The sequence below is a fragment of the Heloderma suspectum genome, chromosome 1 (assembly GCF_057233095.1).
Source record: "Heloderma suspectum isolate Gila_16-S chromosome 1, 16-S_ref, whole genome shotgun sequence".
Taxonomy (NCBI): domain Eukaryota; kingdom Metazoa; phylum Chordata; class Lepidosauria; order Squamata; family Helodermatidae; genus Heloderma; species Heloderma suspectum.
In genome coordinates, this window is record NC_139458.1 from 71,352,810 (window position 1) to 71,374,532 (window position 21,723).

Below are 21,723 nucleotides of genomic sequence, written 5' to 3' on the forward strand. Positions count from 1 at the left end.
TTTCCCAGAACCCTTAGCCCTTTCGTTGATCCGCTCCTACACCCTTTGGACTTCAGGCAGGAAGCGAAAGTTACACGGGGGAAAAAGCAAAGCAAAGCAAAGGGGATTGCTTGTTTGACACGAGCTGGGTGCTTTAGCAGGCGAGCCCAGATGGCCGTGAGGATTCGCGTCTTGCCTTCCCCCGCGTGCCTGCATGACGATCCCGTCCAAGTTAAAATAGAGGGTCTCTCGCCGCTGCGAGAGGTCACGATCCGAGCATCCTTGGAAGATGAAAGCGGGGAGCTTTTCCAGTCGTTTGCTTACTACCGGGCAGAGCGCGATGGAGAAGTGGACCTCAGCCGCTCTGCATCGCTGGGCGGCAGCTATTTGGGGGTCGAGCCCATGGGCTTATTGTGGTCACTGGCATCTAAGACGCCCTTAAAGCGGCTGGCTAAGAAGAACGTGCTCACCCCTTTCTGCGTCACCTACGAGGTGTACGAGGGGCGCGAATTCACCGGCCCGCTGCTAAGCCAGTGTCGCAGCGAGAGGTGGTTTCTGGCCGAGGGGGCGCAACGGATCGCGGTGCGGGAAGGCAGGCTCAAAGCCACGCTCTTTCTGCCTCCCGGTGAGTTTCACGATGATGGCCCATGGAATGGTTGCTCATCGAGTATCACGTTGTAGCAGGTGCTGCGGTTCGTGAGTGAGCATTGAATGGCTCACGTTTAGCCATGAGCAGTTCCTTTCCTGCCTACTATAACTAAAAATTATTGGCCTGGCCAGAGGAGGAAATCCCGAACCCGTCTAACCAATCAGTTCTTTTATTTATTTAGGCGTTTATGCCCTGCCTTTCTAAGATAAAATCTGACTCAAGCAGTTTACAAAGAAGAATAAAAAACACAGCAAAAGTTAAAAACACCTAATGGGAGACGGGACGGGACACCAGCAATAAAAACAGCAGAATCAAAAGATACTGAGCAGCTATTCTGCCTACCTCAACTTATTTTTTTTCTGGTAAGAAAAAAGACAGGAGGAGGAGTGGGAAAACATGGGAGGGCTGCAGATTGAAGACAGGTGAACTCCCCATAAAATTCTGTAAATGAGGCAGTGCGATTGCACAATAAAAGCCTCATCAGGAAGCACCCTAAAAAACATATCAGAGGCTCCATTGAAAAATGACTGCCAGAATAAAGCAGTCGTAAGAGTCTGTTTAAAAGCAGGCCGTATGAACCACTCTTGGGCGGTTATTTCATAGTCTAGACACCACTTCCCAGACACACTTTCACTGGCCGTGGGATAGCGAAGTGGGCCTCATGAACTGAGCAGATTTCAAGCCCATTCATGTAGAAGGGGGCTATTCCGGAGATACAGATAAATTTTTATGCAGTTTAGACTATGATGCTAAGCATGTGTTTTTCGAAGCAGGGATAATGCTTCACGCATCTGATGAATAGTCCCCGAGAGGTTAATGCCATAATAAATTTGTCTTTAAGGTGTCACCGCAAGACTGTGTTGCTTTTGCTGCAACAGACTAACATGGCTGCTCCTCTGGATGTTGCCACTGACTTCTGTTGCGCTGTGCTTAGAACTGCAGCCTTGATCTGAATTGTTTTTTTCTCTACCTTTCCTAATGTAACGTGTCTATTTTGTACTACCGTCCCCTGCCTTATAAGAGTTCAAATGGTCCTGGAGATGCAAAGTACTGAATATACTGGGTGGGATTTCATCTACATCTTGTTGGAACAGTTTTGTTATATTAGCCCCCTTCACGCGTTACACCCATGAAGTGGGATCCAGGCATTGGAGAGGCAGCGGGGGTCCTTGCTGGCCCCACCCTTGATATCAGGCTGCTCCCCACTCTGCCCCCTATGTCTACATCAAGTGTGGGCAACTGAAGAAGCAAAACCTCCATGAGCTGGAACCCTGCATGATTGAGACTTCAGCTTGTGTGCAAGTCTTATGTGCATAGGTTTTCCTTCATCAGCACATGAATGCGGGGGGGTTGGGAAACAGCAGCGTGCTGCTGCCCCTTCAGTGCATGGAGCCCCTTCCACATGTGGATAATGCATGAAGGGGGCTATTGTTTCCTAAATGCTGGAAGTAAGTCTTTGAGTTACACCGAAATTGTTTTCAGTGTTTAAAACAATACAGATTTCGCCCAACAAGCCCTGGTGGTTTGTAGTTCAAATAAAATTCTCTGTGATTAAATCCCCGAGATCCTAGTTTTCTATGGGCAGTCTATCAGGTGAACCCCTACCTGTAGTCTGAAGTAGTACAACTCAGGCACAGGAATATCACCTCTGTAACAGCTAGGTCATACTTTCTGTTTAAATTTTCTTCTTGCCTTTTGTTTTAAAGAACACTCATTTATTAATTTACCATCATCTCAGAGATGTTAAATCTCTTTCATTTATTTTCATTTGTTTGTTTTAAACATTGAAAACAATTTTGGTGTAACTCAAAGACTTACTTCCAGCATTTAGGAAATAATTTGGTCTGGCTTAAAGATGTTACTTTGCATACCCTGTATTTATTTATCAGGGGTAGCATTTAAACAAAACATTGTTACCACAGTGTAGTAGGTGCCAGGCATATAAAACTTGGGAAGGTGTTCCACAGATGTGTGGCAACACAGAAAAGCTCCCTTCACTGGTTACCCCCTGCCTGAAGATTTCTTGGCAAGAATGTCTGTGTGATTTTTTCTGAGGCGCTGTTCAATAAAAAATAAGTCTGTACCACGAGTTAATTCTCTTTCTAGGCCCTGGACCATTTCCAGGACTCATTGACTTGTATGGATCTGGAGGTGGTCTCGTGGAATACCGAGCAAGCCTTTTGGCAAGCAGGGGCTTTGCTACACTGGCTCTCGCCTACTTGGCCTTTGAGGATCTCACAGCTTTTCCAGAGCAGCTTGACCTGGACTACTTTGGAGAGGCAGTAGAGTTCTTGAAGAAGCAACAGCAGGTAAGGGACAAACGAAACTTAGCATTCTTTTTCATTAAGCACAAGTAATTCAGTGCTTTTCTAACTAGACATACTCTACTGGCAGTCATTTTAAGGTTCTGAAGTTTTGGTGGGTCTAAAAACTTGAAAGGTTGATAGCGTTCCCTAATCTCTGTACAAATTGGCTTTCAGAGGGTCGGTTGTAGTTTTAAGTTTGGTCAACCAAAATCTGGAACCCATTAATATACTTGCACTATGGCCAACTTGCTCCATGTCTGCAACTTGTCCTATGTTTCTCTTGTGATCTAGGGCAAGTATCACGACTCACTCACTCACACATACATACATACATACATTTATTTAATCAATCAGTTAATGTACCACTTACCATATCTAGGGAGCAATCCTATGGCCGCTAGTCAGGGGCTAGATGACCATAGGATATGTGGTTTTCTGGGAACCGACTTCGGAGCCTGTGCTAGGCAACCTTCAGAGTAAAAGAACATTAGTCTTTGCTGTCCCCTTAGATTTCACTAGGCTTGCTATTGCCCCTAGTTGGAAGAAACAGCTGGCAAATTTATACAGACAACCTGAAGAATATTATATGTTTATTGTCATGCTAAATTAGTGATATTGCTACTAGCTGCTTCCTTTGACATCGCCACACCTACCTTTCTATACTCAGAATGGGGATCATGGCTACTAAGCTTCTAGGAGAAGAAATACAGGTATTTTAAGTTTTAGAAAAAGGAAAGACATGGCATGTGGCTTGGCCTGTGTATACAAGTCATCTGGGTACAGGACTTGTGGTACAGGTGGTCTGTTTGTGCACACGTTACCTTCTCTACCCCATATTGGTCTACTCACTGGTGTTTTATTCCTTGGGCCCCCAAATTCCTTGAAGCTGTCTCTATAGGCTGGAAACCTTTCTCTGTACACCCTCACACTTACTAGTGCAGCTTTCCCCAATCTTGCATCCTCCAGAGGTGCTGGACTGTAACTCCCAGCATCCCTTCAGCCTGCTACATTATAGTCCAGCACACCTGGAGAGTACCAGGTAGGGGAAGGCTGCACTAACAGAACCAAACATGCAAATCATGCTGGTCCCTGGCAGTGATGGATGGATAACCAGTGGGGCTGCAGCTCTCTACATAACAATTGTTACTTAATTAAAATGTTTACATCCTGCCTTTCTGTTCCTTCACTAGGATGTCCAAGGCGGCTAACTGAACAATCTAAAAGCAACAGCACCGTTTTCTAAAAGAAAACATATCAACAAATAAAACATATTCAGAAAAGCCAAGGGAGTAAAAGAAATAAAAAGCAATAAAAAGGCAAGGGAGTGAAAAATAAATAAAAACTGGTCAGGTCAGAACAAAACTGTCTTTGTTTGGCATCTAAATATCATCAGGGCTGGTATGTGTGCACATGTGACTTGCAGGGACTGGAGGTACTGAACCAGTACAAATCAATCCTGCAAATAAGAGTGGTCTGGATGTGCTTGTACCCTTTGCAACAAACCATGCTTGGATCTGATTCCCAATTCCTTTGTGGCGAAGCTGTCTGGTCCTTTTACTTGCAATTTATGGATGCAGCACATAGTGGCTGCGTGCCCCCCTGTAGTTTTCTGATTGTCTCTTAAGACCAGCAGAGGGGTTTCTGTATATCACAGTAGCAGCAACACTTCTAAGGAGTAGGGTTTTGAATCAAGGATGGAGGGCGGGGGATGCAGAACTGATGGTAACCCTGTCCCCATTGTTATTTCAGGTGAAATCTATGGGGATTGGAGTCCTGGGACTCTCTAAAGGTGCAGATCTCGCCCTTGCTTTGGCTACGTTTTGGCCAGGCATCAGAGCAGCTGTCAGCATTTCTGGCTCGGGCGTTAATTCTTTTATCCCCCTGCGAGTTGACGAGCTCACTATTCCTGCTCATCCCTATGACCTGGAGAAGGTGAAGACCATTGGCAATTCTGGCATTGTGGATTACTCCGAAATAATGGATGATCCTAGAGACCCCTCAACCTGGCAATACCGCATCCCTGCAGAGAAGTCCTCAAGCAAGTTCCTCTTCTTGTCAGGGCAGGATGACAGAAACTGGCAAAGTGAGCTGTACTGCCAGGAAGCCGTTCGACGCCTTCAACAGAGCGGACGTCACGTTGAGTTCTACTCCTATCCAGGGGCGGGACACCTCTTGGAGCCCCCCTACCTGCCCTTATGCCACGCTTCCTTTCACAAGCCACTTGGAGTTGTTGTGCTATGGGGAGGAAAATGGAGAGAACATGCAAAGGCACAGGAGGAAGCCTGGCAAAGGATACTGGCTTTTTTCAGACAGCATTTACTGGATTCTACCGTAAAAAGTTATTTATAGACAGGTCTGTGTACATGTAAAGGAGCTGGCTAGTAATCTAATCAAGGCGTATGCCACTTGAAATGCCAAGAGCAGGTGACAGAGTAAAACCTAGAGTGACAGCTTCTGTAAATGTATACAGCCCCTTCTGGGTACACTTGGAAGGGCACAACAGATCTCAGCTGTGGGATTAGTCAAAGCACAGTTTACTTTAATGGTGCTTCCAGATGGAGGGCCTTAGCTTCTTGTCAGGATAGAAGTGTAATAAAAATGTCTACCCCCCTCCAGTCAGCAGTAGATTAATTTATTAGTTCATATCAGCGTACTATAAGAGCTCCAGTATTTGACTTAAATCTTCATTCTGTAGTAGGCAGTTAAGATATCTGACGTTAATTGAAAGCATTGTCTTGATCTTTTTTACCTCACTAAATTAGGAGTAAGACTGCCACAAGTTACTGCACCTTGCTAATTTAGGGCACAGTCCTATCTGGATAGTCCCCAGCCTCCAAAATTGGAGGCTGCCGACTGTCCTATGCAGGGTGGCTGGAGCATGGAGGGGTTCCTGCATTTTTGCCTAGACGGATGATTTCGCCCGTCTGGCCATGGCTTTGGGGAGGGGGAGGGAAAGAGCCTGGAGACCTAATTGGAAGCTGCATAAAGCTTCCGCAGTCTCCGCCCTGCCCCCAGGACCACCCCCTTTCCCCCATTTCTGTGCTCCGTTTCTGAGTGTGGAGATGGAGCTGGTGCATAGAGAACCAGGCCGGTTACAAGGGGAGGGGGAGGGGATGCGCGGTTTCTGGGAATTGATATTGGAGCCCTGGACAGTCTAGTAGCCAAAGGATGTCTCCCTCCGGTATAGATATTTCTGAGAATTCTGTCTGAATGTATTATTCACATTGCTTCTCTCTTTTTAGATAATTTAAGTTACCATACTACATGTATAGGGTTCGTATAGGGTTCATAAAGTCACCCAAGTGAGCTTCAAGGGCAAGTGGGGACTAGAACCTGGATCTCCCAAGTCCCAATCCAACACTCTAACCACTAAACCGTACCAGTTCTCAGTTATAGCTGTTGACATTGTTGTGGTAGCGCTCGCCTTCTGTTCTGTGATGGGAAAGAACTAAGCCAACGAGGGATTGCTGCAGCAGGGATTTCATGACATGCAGTGTCAGTCCTCCTCAACCTGGTGCCCTCCAGATGTGTTGGATTACAGCATCCCTCAGTCAGCCAGGTTGTAGAAGGCTGTACTATGTGTATGACAGTTCCCAGTCAATGTCCTTATGCCACACTGGCCTTCCAGCTTGGTGTTCTCTGACCTCTTTTTCTGCCTTCACTGAAAGCGGGGTCTTGACTGACCTACCAATAGGTCAGAGGTGGGGAGCCTTTTCTTTTTGTTGAGGGCCATATTCCCTTGTGTATGGGGGTGATCTGTCAGGAGCTGCATGGTTGTCAGTGAGACCAGATCCCAAATCAGCAGGGCCACCCCTTCTCTCTTTCTCTGTCTACCACCTCTCTCCCTTTCCATGCAACAGGCTGCCAAGGGAGGGACAGATCACTCTTGCCGGAAGCCTGGACTGATTATTTGTAGATGGGCTTCCCCACTGTTTCCATCATTCTATCTATTTTGGCTTCTGTGCTTCGACCACCACATTTTTTCTCCTCCTTGCCAGAAGCCTGACTTGAGCTCTTGAAGAGGGCTTCTCCTTCTCTTCTTTTCAAAACTTGGCATGCCTTTGTTCATTCACAATGGCCTGGTTCACACATAACAAGAAGCCACTGTTGTGGTGGTGGCGGCAGCCATTTTAAATATTCAGGGCACAGTAGGGGCTCGCAGTAGCTTCATGTTGTGTGTGAACCTGGCAAGGGTGGCTTGTTGGGGTGGTTGACAAGCCACCCACAACCCTAAAACAGCCCTTGGGTTTGGGGTGGCTTGTCAACCACCCCAGTAACCCACCCTTGCTTGGTTCACCCATAATGAGAAGCTATGGCGCACCCTTGTTGCGGCCTGAATATTCAAAATGGCCACCACCGTAACGAGAAGCCCTGTAGGGAAATTCACTTCTCATTATGTGTGAACCAGGTCAGTATGACAGAGTTATTTCAAGTCTGATTTCTAAAGTGAAGCTGAATGGATTTCTACTTCCTCCTGCCACTCTCTAAATTTTAAATCCCTTTTTACGATGCTGAACAAGAAGATAAGTGGAACAATTCTGGAGCTGTTCAAGCCAGACTGTCAAATATTTACTCTAGTGGATCAGTTTATTTACTCTGAAACGAATGATAATTCAGCTCCAGAGTTAACATGAGCACCTTTTTGACATTGTAAGACTGTAATTTAGAAATTAAATTATCAGAATCAGAATTAATGAACCTGTATAGTTAGAGTTAATCGTACCTGTCACTTGGAAAATGCAGAATACAACATGACTATAAAAATACATAATAAAATTACTGATTAACGATTAAATAGACTATTGTGAAGTGTGTTAAACACTCCTGAGTGGGGGGAATGGGGAAGTTTGCACGCATCTGTCACCTGGAAATGTGCAAAATAGGCTATCGGCACTTAAACTGGGCCTTTAGGCAATGAAAGTGTCAGGAGCTCCTTGGCGGCCTCTCTCAGTAGATTCCATTAGCCAACTCTTTTCAAAGCTTTAATCCTTTTACAACTTAATGACTCTTTTAGATGCTAATCACCAGCGACTAAAGCAAGGAACAGCAGAGTGGCCTAAGCTTCAAGAAGGCAGTTGGTCCCTGTTTGAAAGGAGTCCCTTGAAGACCCAGAACTTATGGGCTAGGGAGAGATCCTCCTTCTTTCCCTTGGGTCCATGGGAGGCGGCCGTTGCTTGCGCGCCAAACGGGCGCTACGCCTTCTTTCCGTGCCCTCCATCACTCATCGCTCTTTACGTCTGCATCGAGCATCTAAGAAGCCCCCCTCCTGCACTCCCTCACTGCCAGGGTCACTATCTATCTCTGGAATGCTGGCAGGAGGAATCTCTGCCAGGTGCTGAGCCTGTGAGGGATGACCTGTCTCCTCTCCCACGGATTGCTGTTCCTCCTCAGAATCAGAACTGCTCTGGGGCACTCTGGGCTCAGTTTCTACTCTGACAGAAAGTTGCAATGTATTATGGCATCAGCTTTTGTGGACTAGATAAAACAGACTCTAGTCTGTGAAAGCTGATGCCATTTGTTAGACTTTCAGATCCCACAAGACTCTTTGAAGCTGAAATATGTGTAACTACATCTATGTACATTTGCTCCCCTGTTGACTTGGCTTCACCTAACTCTCTCTCTGTTTGGGGCTTTCAGATGGAGGGCTCCTAGCATGGGCATTCCATCTTTTCCTCCTTAACAATGTTTTTTTTTTGGCATGAAAAAGGATAAAAGAAGTGGGAGGAAAACATGACAGGATACAAACTGAAGACATCGTCTGGATCCCCCATAACATTTTGTGAATAAGGCAGGCCAATTACACAATAAAAGCCTAATTTGGAATCACCCGTTGTCTCACTCCTTTGTTATCTTGCCCATCCATACTGTCTTAAATTTTATACTGTAAGTTTTGGGGGGCAGGGTCCTGTCTTTGCTTATGTTATTATGTCAAGCACTATATACATTCATGACACTATATAAATCATAGTATAGCTCAGTGATCTTCACAATTTTTGAAGCAGGAGCCATTTTGGCTCCAGGAACCACCACCAGAGGCATTTGGGGGCCATTCCCTGGCTGTGGGAGGAGTCTCTTCCTCCTTAGTCAATCCCAATCACCTCAAGCATGGCTCTTCACCCCTCTCATTCATTCACTCACTCATTTATTCTCTCTCTTTTTGCAGTATCTGGTCTCTCTCAGCTGGGGCTCTCTGATGTTGCCGTGTCATTTCCTTTAGCAATGGGCCAGCTGCTGTGATCTGGGCTAGAGGAGGCTTTGGGGGAAAGGAGTCAGAAGACCTGCCACTTGTCAGCAGTAAGGTGGCTGGGAGGCAGATAAGAGGAAGGATGCAGGAGCAATCGGCCAACTAGCTGTATTGGGAGTGGAGCCCAAGAAGCAAAGCGCAATGACTAGCAGCAGTGGCGTACTGCGCTGGGAGATACTGCAGCACTGATTAGAGCAGAGCTCTCAGTGACCAAAAAAAGATCCATCCCCATCCAAGGGCCAAGTGAGCCTGTTGGAATTTGCCGCCGGATAACTTGGTGACTGACTGATGAGGCCTTGCTTGGACAACATGGAAGGGAATGGGGGAGTGAGGCCCAAAAATGCTCCAGCCATGACCACTTGACTGAAGAGGAAGAGGAGAGACCTCCCATGGCCAGAGAATGCCCCTCTCCCAGTGCCTCCAGTGGTGGTACCTGGAGCCAAAGTGGCTCCTGCTTGAAAAATAGTGAGGTTCACTGAGCTATGTTATGATTTATATAGTGTACTGTATACTGTTAAAGCACCTAAAAAAGCTTAATTTACCTTTTTCCCCAAGGACAGAGACCAGAAAATAGGGACTGTCCCTGATGGTGGTGATTCTATTTTACCATGTTTTTCCATTAAAAAATATATCTGCCCAGAGCAGTTTGAGTCGGTATAGCTCTCATATACATATTACTTTGAATCTGACAGGGCAGGCAAGTGCAACACCTGTTATAGTTCCCTGCTTGGTGACACACTTTACTATGAAGCAGGAACACTTGTCTCAATATCTCACCTGCTTTTAGGAGAAAGATGTGCAACTTTTAAGATAAATGTTCTTAAAAATCAAGCAACATTTTCAGTGGATTCTTCAAATCTTCTTTTGTTTGGGAGGAGCTAAATGTTCCCTCTATCCAAAAAGATAAAGCCTTTCTTTTGGAAAATGGAATGACTGGTTTTTGGAAAGGAACCAAAAAATAAAATTGCCCGTTTCAAGTACAAGTGAGTGTGACTGTACAACATCACTGTAACACCAGTGTGTTGGCAATGTGGTTGGAGAAAGGCAACACCTAACACACATGCAGGGGGTGTATCCTCCATACATCTGGCCACTTCATTTCCTTTTGCCTCATAGCACCAAATGATCTTAGTTTGAGTAAAGAGACTGATTCCTAATGAAGTCAGAATGTATGAATTTATGTCAAAATACTTGTTCTACTCAACTGTACCTGCCTCTTAGCAAGTTTTTTTTGGGAAGGCCTGTTAAGTTTATACACATGTTGCTTTCCTTAGAATTACAGGTGTTTATTGCATTTAGTTTATCAATTTCAGTCATTACCTTGATGAGTCACTACGTAAGTACGCATTAGGAACTACATACCTTGTTGGCACCTAGTGAGAGAATTACTAGATGGAGAGATGCGACCTGGGAATTGGGGTTGGGGGCAGGGGTTTGGCTGAAGTGAGGAGAAACTTTCCCTCTTCTTGATATGATGATAAATCAATAGGATAAATCAGTCTCTGACACTCTGGTGCCCTCCAGGTGTGCTGGACTACTCTGCTTGGGGATGAAGCAACTTTGTTTTAAATCAATCAGTCAGTAAATAAAACCAAGAATGGGGTCTCTAATCCAAATCAGAATTACAGCGTGTGGCACACCTCTCCCACTGTGGTCCTGAAAACAATCTCCACCCCATCCCCACCCCAGCAACAGTAAATAGCGGTAGTAAAAATAACTCCTATTGGTGTCAAAGAGAGCATTGTTGTTTTTTAAAGTATTGCTATTGGTCATGCTGTGTGATTTATTTTCCAGGGCCTGATCGGGATTCAGGCCTTGTGCTTGATTTTAATTTTATTTTTAAAAACCTGATGTCAAACCATGAATTCAAGCAACACATTTAAAGTAACATGTAGTTAGTAAGTTCAAAGCTGTGGACTTCATAGCACTATACCACAACTATAGGGAAATGTTCTGCATAACTTAAGAACTCCCTGCCTTTAGAGAGGATTGTCTTTATGCCACACTTTGTTTTTTGGAAGAAGAGATGTTTACATGTTGCCATTAATATTTACCACCAAATACATTTGTTGTTGTTCAGTCGTTAAGTCGTGTCTGACTCTTCGTGACCCCATGGACCATAGCATGCCAGACCTTCCTGTCCTACGCTCTCTCCCGGAGCGTGCTCAAGTTCATATTCATTGCATCGGTGATGCTATCTAGCCATCTCATCCTCTGCCGTCCCCTTCTCCTTTTGCCTTCAGTCTTTCCCAGCATCAGGGTCTTTTCCAGTGAGTTTTCTCTTCGCATTAGGTGGACAAAATATTTGAGCTTCAGCTTCAGTGTCTGTCCTTCCAATGAGCAGTCAGGGTTGATTTCCTTTAAGATGGACTGATTTGACCTCCTTGCAGTCCAGGGGACTCGTAAGTGTCTTCTCCAGCACCACAGTTCGAAAGCATCAATTCTTCGGCGCTCAGCCTTCCTTATAGACCAAATACATACAGTGCATTATTTATGTTATTTATAATCGAGCATACATATCTTTCTGTCACACCCTAGGTTCTTGTCACTGTTTTTATCTGTTGTCACTGTTGTTTTTTCTCTGTGTTCTGTTCACTAAGCATTTTGTAATTATATATTATTTTGTACTGATAAAATCCATGGTGTAAAGGGCTGCCATGGTGAAGTTAATGTGACATTTTTAATTGTATATGTTTCAATTTATGAACCACTGTGAGAGCCAGGATGGTGGTGGCTAAGGGGAGGGCTATGCATTTCATGAATGAAGGGCATTCTAAAACTACACTCAAAAGCATAATTTTTTAGTAAGCATTAGTCATATGTATATTTTAATACTGTATCCATGTTTAACCCTTCCTTTTTTACTATTCCATTTGAACTGAGCAGGAAATTGCAGGTTAAAAATTATCCTATGTAAATTTGCAAAGTGCAGTTCAGCCAAGATGCTCCTTGCTGGGAATGTGGGAGTGCAAATCCTCCAGGATCAGTTGTTAATCTAATCACCCCCACCACTCCAATTATATGTACCTTTCCCAGTTCAACATCCTTGGAGCACTTGCAACATATTTTAACCAGATCATTCAGCCCAAAGTTTTGAAGTTATCACCAGCTTGGTCCTTCAGGGGGAAGCAGAGACATACAAAGGGAGCGCCGAAATATGCCAACGTTATTCTATGTACGTGGCCATGAGTGCCATCAGCTCATTTGCTTGGCCAGGATCTCAGTACAGCGTATCAGAATGGCCATCGCTGGGGAATATTGTCCCATCACAGCTACTAGGGGTTTGAGACTGCAAAACATAGTGTAAGAAAAGGGCCTCAGGGTGGTGTGTGTGTATGTATGTGTATGTATGTATGTGTGTGAGAGAGAGAGAGAGAGAGAAATCTCATGACAAATTTATGCCAGTATGTGCTCTCTTGGCACTTTAAGGGAGCAATCCTATGTGGATCAACAGTCGCCTCAGACCCCAGGGGCGACTGCCAGTGCAGGGCAGGAGGAGTGGTGTGGCGCAGATCTCCTCCTCGCTGCCCCTGCCCTGCTTTTGCGGCTAGACAGCCGATTTCAGTTGTCTAGCCGTACCACCTCAGAGTGTGGGAAGCAGCGGCCATACGACACGTAGGATGTGTCATTCCAGTATTTCTGACCTCCTGGCCCCGGCCCTGGGAATGCCCTGTTTTCACTGATCTGCGCTGCTCTTATGAGCACAGGGCTGATCTGTGCTGCCTACGAGGCAGCATGGGAGAGGGTAGGGGTCGGTTCTCCAGGAACCAACCTATCCTATGGCTGTCTAGTCATAGGATTGCGCCCTAAGTTAAATTATCTCCCCTGTACCCCTTCAATAGGCAGGGACTCAGATGCCAAAAGTAGCTGGACATTATGATGATGCTCCCTCACTGTCCATCTGCTATGCTAAAATGAAGGTCTGCTCTACAAAAACAGTAGTAATGAGCTGTTAGCATCCTGGACCACTTCAGTCCACAGCTGAGGGATCACAGTTTTTTAGCTTTCCCCTATGTAAAAAGAACAAGTGTGAAATATGGATTTCAGTGTACCCAGGGCCACTCAGTTGATCAGGCTGAGAGGTTTGGGATCTTATGAGGTGGAGAAGAACATGCGTGTAAATGAAAGAAAAAGGAAATTTATTGAAATAGAAGAAATAAGCAAAAGTAGAACCTCCTCAGAGAGTTGCACTCTCTCTCTGAGGCTGAAGAGGTTGCGTACCTCCTCGGTGCAAACTTGATTACAGAGAATTCTCAAAGAGTTTCAGGCTCTCTGAGACATGAGAGGTTGCACGCCTCTCAGGTACGAGCTTAACACAAACAGTCCTGAAGAAGCTGTGCCCTTCTCTGAAGCTTAAGAGGTTGCGCGCCTCTTAGGTAAGAGCTTAACACAAACAATTCTCAAGAAGCTGCACCCGTCTTGGTCAAAACTTACGTTACCCAAATGTGGTGCATTAATTGACTAAATATACAGTTAGTCCCTGTTTGTTGCTCACCTCCGGATTCGTATACACCGCAACTGGCCCACTGAGGCAACGGTGATACAGTGTCAGCCAGGCCCAAGCCTAAGCCTGCTGTCTTATATCCCAAGCCCAAACAGTATGTCAGAAGTACGATAACTGTGCTTTAACTATGCCTGGACAATAAAAATCCTTTCCCTGAATTCTACCCAACACATACTCACCATACACTATCAAGTACTTGGCCAGAGCACTTAATACATGTCCCATGGATTGAGGGTACTGTTGGTATGTGCACATACAAATGATCCAGATGCAACCACCCCCCTCCTGAACAATGGCAGATTCAGGGATTTTATCCCTTTTTCCTTCGTTGCGGCCTATGACATCAAAGAGGGGCTCAGTATGTTCTTTGTTGATAATACATCATGTTCCCAATTTCCAGGACTGACGTTTGTTGAAGACAGATGGGCACCTCCTTCTGACTCCCAAACATTTCTCAAGGGTCTTTCTGTGGTCATAACGCACTGTCCTCTGCTATCAAAACATCCGCAGATACCCCTCATTTATTGGCCCATTTCCATCTTCTGTAACTGATACTTTGGCAATCTTCAGCACATACCAGAGCACTCCCATTTGCCCTTCCCGCAATAAAGCCATTCATTGTCCACTCATACCTCCCCTTCCTGACCTGGGCTAGAATACTTCATATGCACATGACATGGAATGGTTAAAAGTTAACCTTTTCACATTTCATGATGTTCTCAACGGACACTTAAATGTTTTGGGTTACAGGGCACATCCAGGATGTTTACGATTCACGCTACATTCAGGGTCAAGCCTTGCATTCTGTTTGTTTCATCTCAGAAGACAAGAATTTACTGTGGCATCTGAAGTCTACAAGGTTTTCTACTAGGAGCAGAAAGAGAAGTTATAGAGAGAAGCAATCTTTATTGACAAAAATCAAGTAAAGGTGGATTTAAGAAATAAGAGAAATTAATAAAAGTGATAATATACTAAAAGTAAGATATAAACTTAAATATTTAAGGGAAATATATATGGATATGCGGAGATATAGGGAACACAACATGAAAGAAAACAGGAAAAGTAAAATCACACTGTGTCAAAAGAAATAAAATTTTTGTATGATGTCCAAACTACAGCAGTGCTAGGTGTTTTGTTGTTGTTTCAGTTGTAAAGTCTTTGTTATGTGGGGGAGGATTCCAGAATGTGGCACACACTCTTGCAGGCTAAAGTGGTACAGGCCAATCTACTGGTTCAGGGCTCTACCACTACGTTCTGCTGCATGTGTAGACCAGGACTTATTACCTTCAACTGTATCTTGTCCACATTCTTAGGTGCGTCTAAGATAAATTACTACCCATTACTGGACAGAAGATGCAAGAAAAAAAATTACACCTTTTTACTCCGAAGAGTCACAAAGAAGGTGGAGCTCAGAATGTGTATATATCTCTCCAGCTCTTTGGCACCAGTCATCTTTAAAGAAAAGAAAGAAGTTAGGAGCGTGCCTGGAAGCTGACAGAGCAGAACACTTCTTTTCATAAGCTGGAATTGTGTCCATCTTTTCTGCCTGTCCTTCATGCAATGGACACTTTAATGCCTAAGGTAAGAAAAATTCTATTTTGACACTTTTCCAGTGCTAGAGAGGAGTTTAATTGCTCCAGGGAAGTTGTCAATTATTACTAAGCTTTCACAAAGCACTCAAACTGGAGTCCCTGAACTAATAGTTGGTCATGTAAGAAATTAACGTGCAGCAGACATTACTAGGTTATGGGCTACTTTGTCAGTGTCTGTGCGTCTCATATGGATATTCAGAGCCTGGTTTTGTGCTGTAGATTCCAACTCTGGGTATTCTGTACTATTGTAACAAATGTAGGTGGCATTTAGTCTGCAGTGCTTTTCATATTCCAAAGAGGGAAGAGTGGTGATATCTCCAGATTGTTTTCTGGAGATAAAAGTCTGTCTGACAGTTCTTTTGCTATGTTAAATGATGGAGGATACATTGGACTGGGGTGAACATTATTACGAATCAAGGTATAAATGATGGCTTGAATCCTCCTAATTTTTGGTCTGAATAGAAGGAGCTTCTGTTCATGGAAGGAGAACTTCCCCACAGAACAAAAAGTTAGGATCCAAGCCATTGTATTTTGTCAAATTTAACAGTTATCTGATAAGTGCTTATACCTGATCAGCCCCTTGGGTGGAAGTCTATGAAGATAGCAGCTAATGAATATGACCTTTCCAGAATTGTATTAGCATGATGACTTTTTGTGGATGAATTTATTACATCATGGATGGCACAGGTCAGTGAGAGCTTTTTAAGCAGAGATACGGTTCTTCAGTTACTCAGCAGAAAAACATTATTGTTGATTCTGCTCTGCATTCTGCTCGTTAATTTCATAGTAATGATTCAGAAACAAGTGGGGGATGTTTGACGTTAGAAGAGATAAATTAACCGAAACATGTTATCAGGGGATACAATGATTGACCAGAAGAATGCCACTGAACACTGTCTAATGTTAATGCAAATATTTTTTCATGACCCCCCCTTTTTTTTTAGTGAAACCCACAACAGCAGGATGGTATGGACGTGGTAGCCATCTTACCAAGGCTCTTCAGAAAGGCTGAATAGACAGGAACTATAGAAGCTAGACTTCAAAGCAGTGTTAGAGATGCCGCCTTTTTGCTGCCTCTGGCCATGAAAGTCATGCAGATTATGTCCTGCAAAAATTCATTCTTCTGCTGCCTACAAGCTCAGTGGTGGGGCACATGCTTTGCATGTAGAAGGTCACAAGTTCAGTCTCCAGCATCTCCAGGAAGAGCTGGAAAAACTCCTGTCTGGAATCCTGGAAAGCTGCTGCCAGTCATGTCAACAGTACTGGGCTGGATGGACCAATCATGCATTGGATTACAACTCCCAGTGTCCACAGCCAGCATGGCTGCCTGGGGACACTGCTAGTTGTATTCCAATCTATCTGGGGAGCACCAGGTTGGGGAAGGCTAGCTAAGACCAGATCTACTCCTTGGGTCATATCATTACAATCCCATCATGGTAACACTATATCCCTCTAGCCTAAGGTGTTTTACGTGTACACCTTAAAGTGTTAAGTAGGAAAGTGACATGCTTGGAGCCATGTATTATACAGATACACATGTCAGGAAGAGGTGTTTGATAGCATCTCTCTGTTGTGTCCATGATTAGCAGCAAAGCTAAGACTGCTGCTGTTTAATGCCTTATACATGGGACTGCCTTTGAAAATGCTTGGGAGAGTTCAGCTGCTCCAAAATAGGGCAGCAAGATTGTTAACAGGTACTGGCTGATTTCATCCTGTTAACTAGTGCTTTATGATCTGCACTGGCTGCCAGTCTGTTTCTGGGTGCAATGCAAAGTGCTGGTATTAACCTACAGCGTCCTAAACAGCTTGGGGCCAGGTTGTCAGAAGGATTGTCTCCTTCCATATATAACTGCCCAGACCCTAAGAACATCTTCAGAGGTCTTTCTCTAGGTGCCCTCGCCAAATGAGATGAGGCAGGTGGCTACTAGGGAGATGGCCCTTTCAGTGGTGGTGCCCCAGTTGTGGAATACCCTTCTCAGAGAGGCTCCCCTGGTGCCTACATTGTGGTCTTTTCAATGCCAGGTGAAGACCTTTTTATTCTCCCAGGCTTTTAAATCCTTCAGTTTTAAAAATTGTGTTAATGCGTGCAATAAGCTATGAAAGATACTGCCTCTCAGAGATAGTTTAGTCTCTCTTTTTTCATAGGTAGTACACTCAATTAGTCTCTCAAAACAAAACTTACCTGTCTGTCACAACACAAGACTCCTTGTCCTCTCCTCCTCCTTCCACCACCCCTTTCGCCTGTCTTTGGCCCTTTTTTTAATATATTTTCCCCTTTGTGGCTTGGGCTCATTAGCTGCACATGGCAGCCAGCTCGCCCCTCCTTTGGGAATGCCGCAATTACTCTCAGGTGAAGCAGTGAGGCTCGCCAAACCCCCACCCGTGCATGGCCTCTCACAATGCATGTTTAGATCTTTGTACTACCGCTGGCTTTTATTAGGGCTTTTACTTTGGTGTCATTCTGTTTTAACATTAAGGTTTTTGTATTATGTTTTACTAGCCATTGTATTTTATGGCCTTAAGTTTCATTTTGTGAAACACCCAGAGAGCTTCAGCGAATGTGTACTGCAGTATAAAATTAAGTAATTAAATCAATAAAGTATGAAATGACCCACAACCTGCTAGGTTAAGGAGAACAATAGGTGTTTACTTAGGGGCCACTATCAGGACAGGCTTCGTCTAAAAATAGGCCTACAGGCAAGGCCTACCTGCAGAACAGGGGGTCTGAAAGAAGCAATTTGTGCAGTTTTGAATATGGCCTGAGAAGAGAAATGTGAGTTTGGAATGAGCTGGGATATTGCTGCTAGTTTCTTTAGGCTCTTGCAGTTTAGTGCCAATTCTTCTTTGGGGGTAGGAGAGCTTGTTCTGCTTGCTTCTCACCCACTCAGCCTGTGTATTTGTAAAGAAACAGATACTGCAATTAAGATGTGTGTGTGTGTGTGTGTGTGTGTGCGCGCAAATAAAATCACACATCTCCAGTACTCCCTCCTCACAAGGAAACAGACTCTGTGGGCATATTCTGGGCTAAATGAAATATTACGTGAAAGATCTGGGACTAGATCCAGGGCTACGCCTGCCATACATCCATGTGAAGGGCCCTGCTTGAGGTGACATCAGGAGGTGGGGTTAGATGAAGGCAGGAACTGGTGTCTGAATGATGCAGCAAGATATCTGAAAGTGTTGATCCTAACATGGGTTGGGCGGGGGGGGGGGGCATTCGGGCTCTGCTTCAGGTAGCAAAATGTCTTGGGTGGCTCTGGATCTCCACGCACAATTTCTTTTGTCTCCTAAAAGACAAAAGACAAAAAAAAGGGGTGGGGGATGCCTAAAAGACACTGAGGAGGAGGTAACCCCCCCCCATCATAGTTCCAATCCAAATTATTCTCCTCCCACTCCAAAGTCGTGGAGGGGAAACATGCAGGAATCTATTATGCCCACATATTTCCCCTTCCCAGCTAATAGCAACTCGGGGCAGGGCAGGGTTGGATTTGCATTGTTGGATTTTGTGGAGGAGGGAATAAACTCCCCCCCCCCCCCTCACAGTGGGTCCAATCTAAATCAGGCTTCTCCAGGGCTGTTTTTAGGAGAGGAAAATTATATGGAGAGATACAACCACTGCTCTTCCAGGTAGCATCTAGTTTGGCCCATACACCACAAATTTAAACATTTTACAAGCTGTCTTCCATGACTGTAATGGTTAGAAATGTGAGGGTTTCTTTTTAAAAGTAAAACATAAATTCCCTGGAAGCTAGTTCTCATATTCTGTGTAGAACAGCAAGCGGTATATACAAAAAGCCTTCCTCCTAGATTAAAAAAAAATTACAAATCTGCTTGGAATGTCAGAAAAATTATAGCTGGGGAGAACAGTATGTCATGAAATTACAAGGTGGATAAAAGGGATAACATCAGCCTTAGGGGACACTTTTGCCTGAGTGCGATCGATCAGTGTCTAATGAAATGTAATTAGTTCACATAAATAATAGAAAAAAGTGGCTGTAGGGGGCAGCCTCCAAATATTTTTAAAATTAATGTTTCATGGCCAGTGTAAAGGAATGTTTCATGACTGGTGAAGGGAATTATGGTTCTATATTTTTGTGCTAGATAGGGAACAAAAAAAGATAAATACAGAAATAAACACTAAGAATTCCAGTTTTTCCCCCTCTTCTTCTTAACAAGAGGGAATGAACCATCTTTCCCTCAAATGAAATCTATAGTGTTTTGTTTTTGATGTGTTATATTCAATATTCAGTGCTCGCTGTTACATAATTTGGTTGTGTGTGTTTGTTTTGTCTCCAGGCTGAAACCTTTCCATGCTACCTGCTCTCTGTGAAGATCATCCAGGCTCGGCACATCCCCTCAAGAGACCTATGTGAGTTGTCACATTCCTTGTCTTACATTTTCCATGGAGTTTTTTAATGGAACCCCATCCCAGAGGCAACCACCACCATGCAGTGGCTGCTGAACACCACACTATTCCATGACCCAGAGCCAAACTGCACGTTATGCCAATTGTGTAGCTGTGGGTTAGCTTTTTCTTCATTCTAGCTTAAGTGTGCTGCCCCAATTTGGTTTGGGACTGCTGTGCACTGAGAGGAGAGGATTAAACTTCCCCTCATTTACTTCCTGAAATCCCCCCCCCCCGCCACGGGGGGAGGTTAACAAAAGAAAAAAGTCTCCATTGGCATTAATGGAAGCTTGTTTTCTTTTGTTAACTCCCACTCCCTTGCAGGGCGGAACTTCAGGAAGCAAACTGTTGAGGGGGTGGTTTAATCCTCCCCTCCCACTGTGCGGCAGTCCTAATCCAAGGGCTGATCTACATTGCGTCCGCCATCGCAATGAATTTGGTGTCCCGTCGGGTTAAATGCTCTCGCATTAAAACGTGATTGTTCACACTCACCCATTTTCCCCGTTGCAGTGCTTCATCGAATGCGTGAGCTCGGTTCACACTTGAGCACTGTGCTGCTGTTTTCCTGCACGCGCTGGTCTGATTTCAGATGCTAAGCGGGGTCGGCCCCGGCAGTAGTTGGATGGGCGACCGCCTGGGAATCAGGCTTCCTGCACTGAGCAGGGGGTTGTTCTATCCCTTCAAATTAGACTAAGTTTACCCCCTCCTATCCCCCGCTCTGGATGGTTTTTTTTTTAATTAAGGTGTTATCCTCGCAGAATCGGGGCTTCTCCGCGATGTTTTCTTTTCCTAATTCAGGCATGATCTTCAAAGCTTCAGTACCTCCCAGTACTGGCAGTCTATGAAAAAATACTTGATATTAAATTACAAAAAGTGGAAAAAATTGAAACAATTTGGCAGCTCCCTTGAATTATATGTGGAGTAAAAGACCTGTGCTATTAACGATGGGAACGTGCCACACAGCACAAGCCAATTAACAACGCACCTCTCTACTCTTTAATTTCCTGTTTTTTCTTTTCTTTTCCCTCTTCACCTTCCTGCTTCTCTGTGTGTCTCCCCCAATGTCCCTTTTCCATAAGAATTGAACTGTAACAAGAAAGGACAGCAACATAACATAAAACTGAAAACACAGTTGGGGGGGGGGACACACAGATAGAATGGCCATGGGTCCTCCTTCGCAGTCTGAGTCCGCTTTAAAGGGAAGAACATAGGAAGGTAGAGCAGGGGCCTCGAAGCTGCCCATCAGCACCTAGCACCTAGACAGCAGCCTGAGCTGCGAGCACACAGGCCACCTGGTCACAGGCCTCCCTGCTAAGGTGAGATGTATTGCATTTCTATGTAGCTTATAGCAATGATGTCTAAATTTGCACCTCTACATGTATATGAGCATATGCAAATTTTATGCAAGTCAGTGTCCTCTTTTTTGGCTATGTGTATGTGTGTGTGTGTGTGTATATATATATATGTATATATATATATATATATATATGTATCTTTTTCTGTTATAGAATCTTAATCTTACCTAACAATAATAAAACACAAAATCATCTTGCAGTTGATGAAAGACCAATTACCTTTAAAAGCTCCATATACATATTAATACAACTTTTTGTTTTGTTCTAGTGACTCCTTCTGATTGTTATGTGAGCCTTTGGCTACCTTCAGCTTCAAATCAACAAGCTGTGACTAAAACCATCCGAAATACTAGTAATCCTGTTTGGAATGAGCACTTCTATTTCTTTATCCAAACTGAGGTCAAGGTAGGCAGCTTTTAAAGTTTAAAATTTAAACCCTTTCCTTTATATACATTAAGGAAAGATGCATGGTTTCTATGCAGAAAAACAAATCTTTCCTAATATTCTTGGTTTCTGTGAAGGGGCAGCCTTAGGATTTGAAATGTGTGGTAAAAGGAGAACTCAGCTGGGCTTTGGAAAACAGAGGAAGAAACATTTGGTGCTGAGGACTGACATTAAGGGTACGATGCTATGCATGTTTAGACAGAAAAAGTCCTATAACTCCCAGCATGCCCCAGCCAGCATAGCTG

General features: G+C 44.3%; 2 protein-coding genes across 2 annotated transcripts in view; both read left to right on the forward strand.

The window, feature by feature from the left end:
* The first annotated feature begins 53 nt into the window (after positions 1–53).
* On the forward strand, positions 54–8,759 carry LOC146357379 (acyl-coenzyme A thioesterase 1-like). The gene is made up of 3 exons (XM_084846305.1): positions 54–604; positions 2,735–2,937; positions 4,684–8,759. The coding sequence occupies exons 1-3, from the start codon at positions 151–153 to the stop codon at positions 5,281–5,283; spliced, it is 1,257 nt and encodes a 418-aa protein (XP_084702431.1). The 5' UTR covers positions 54–150; the 3' UTR covers positions 5,284–8,759.
* Positions 8,760–15,132: 6,373 nt separating this feature from the next.
* The window catches only part of LOC146357380 (cytosolic phospholipase A2 beta-like), a 48,241-nt gene continuing 41,650 nt past the window's right edge, over positions 15,133–21,723 (forward strand). Inside the window, exons 1-3 of the mRNA XM_084846291.1 lie at positions 15,133–15,263; positions 19,571–19,643; positions 21,303–21,439. Coding sequence (XP_084702417.1) covers positions 15,243–15,263; positions 19,571–19,643; positions 21,303–21,439 — 231 coding nt within the window. The 5' untranslated portion in view covers positions 15,133–15,242. The remainder of the gene's footprint in view (positions 15,264–19,570; positions 19,644–21,302; positions 21,440–21,723) is intronic.

Excerpts from the sequence above, each read along its gene's own strand:
- LOC146357379 (XM_084846305.1), top strand. The coding sequence starts at position 151 with ATGGCCGTGAGGATTCGCGTCTTGCCTTCCCCCGCGTGCCTGCATGAC. Across the intron at positions 605-2,734 it reads CACGCTCTTTCTGCCTCCCG|GCCCTGGACCATTTCCAGGA; the intron begins GTGAGTTTCACG and ends TTCTCTTTCTAG. Across the intron at positions 2,938-4,683 it reads TCTTGAAGAAGCAACAGCAG|GTGAAATCTATGGGGATTGG; the intron begins GTAAGGGACAAA and ends TTGTTATTTCAG.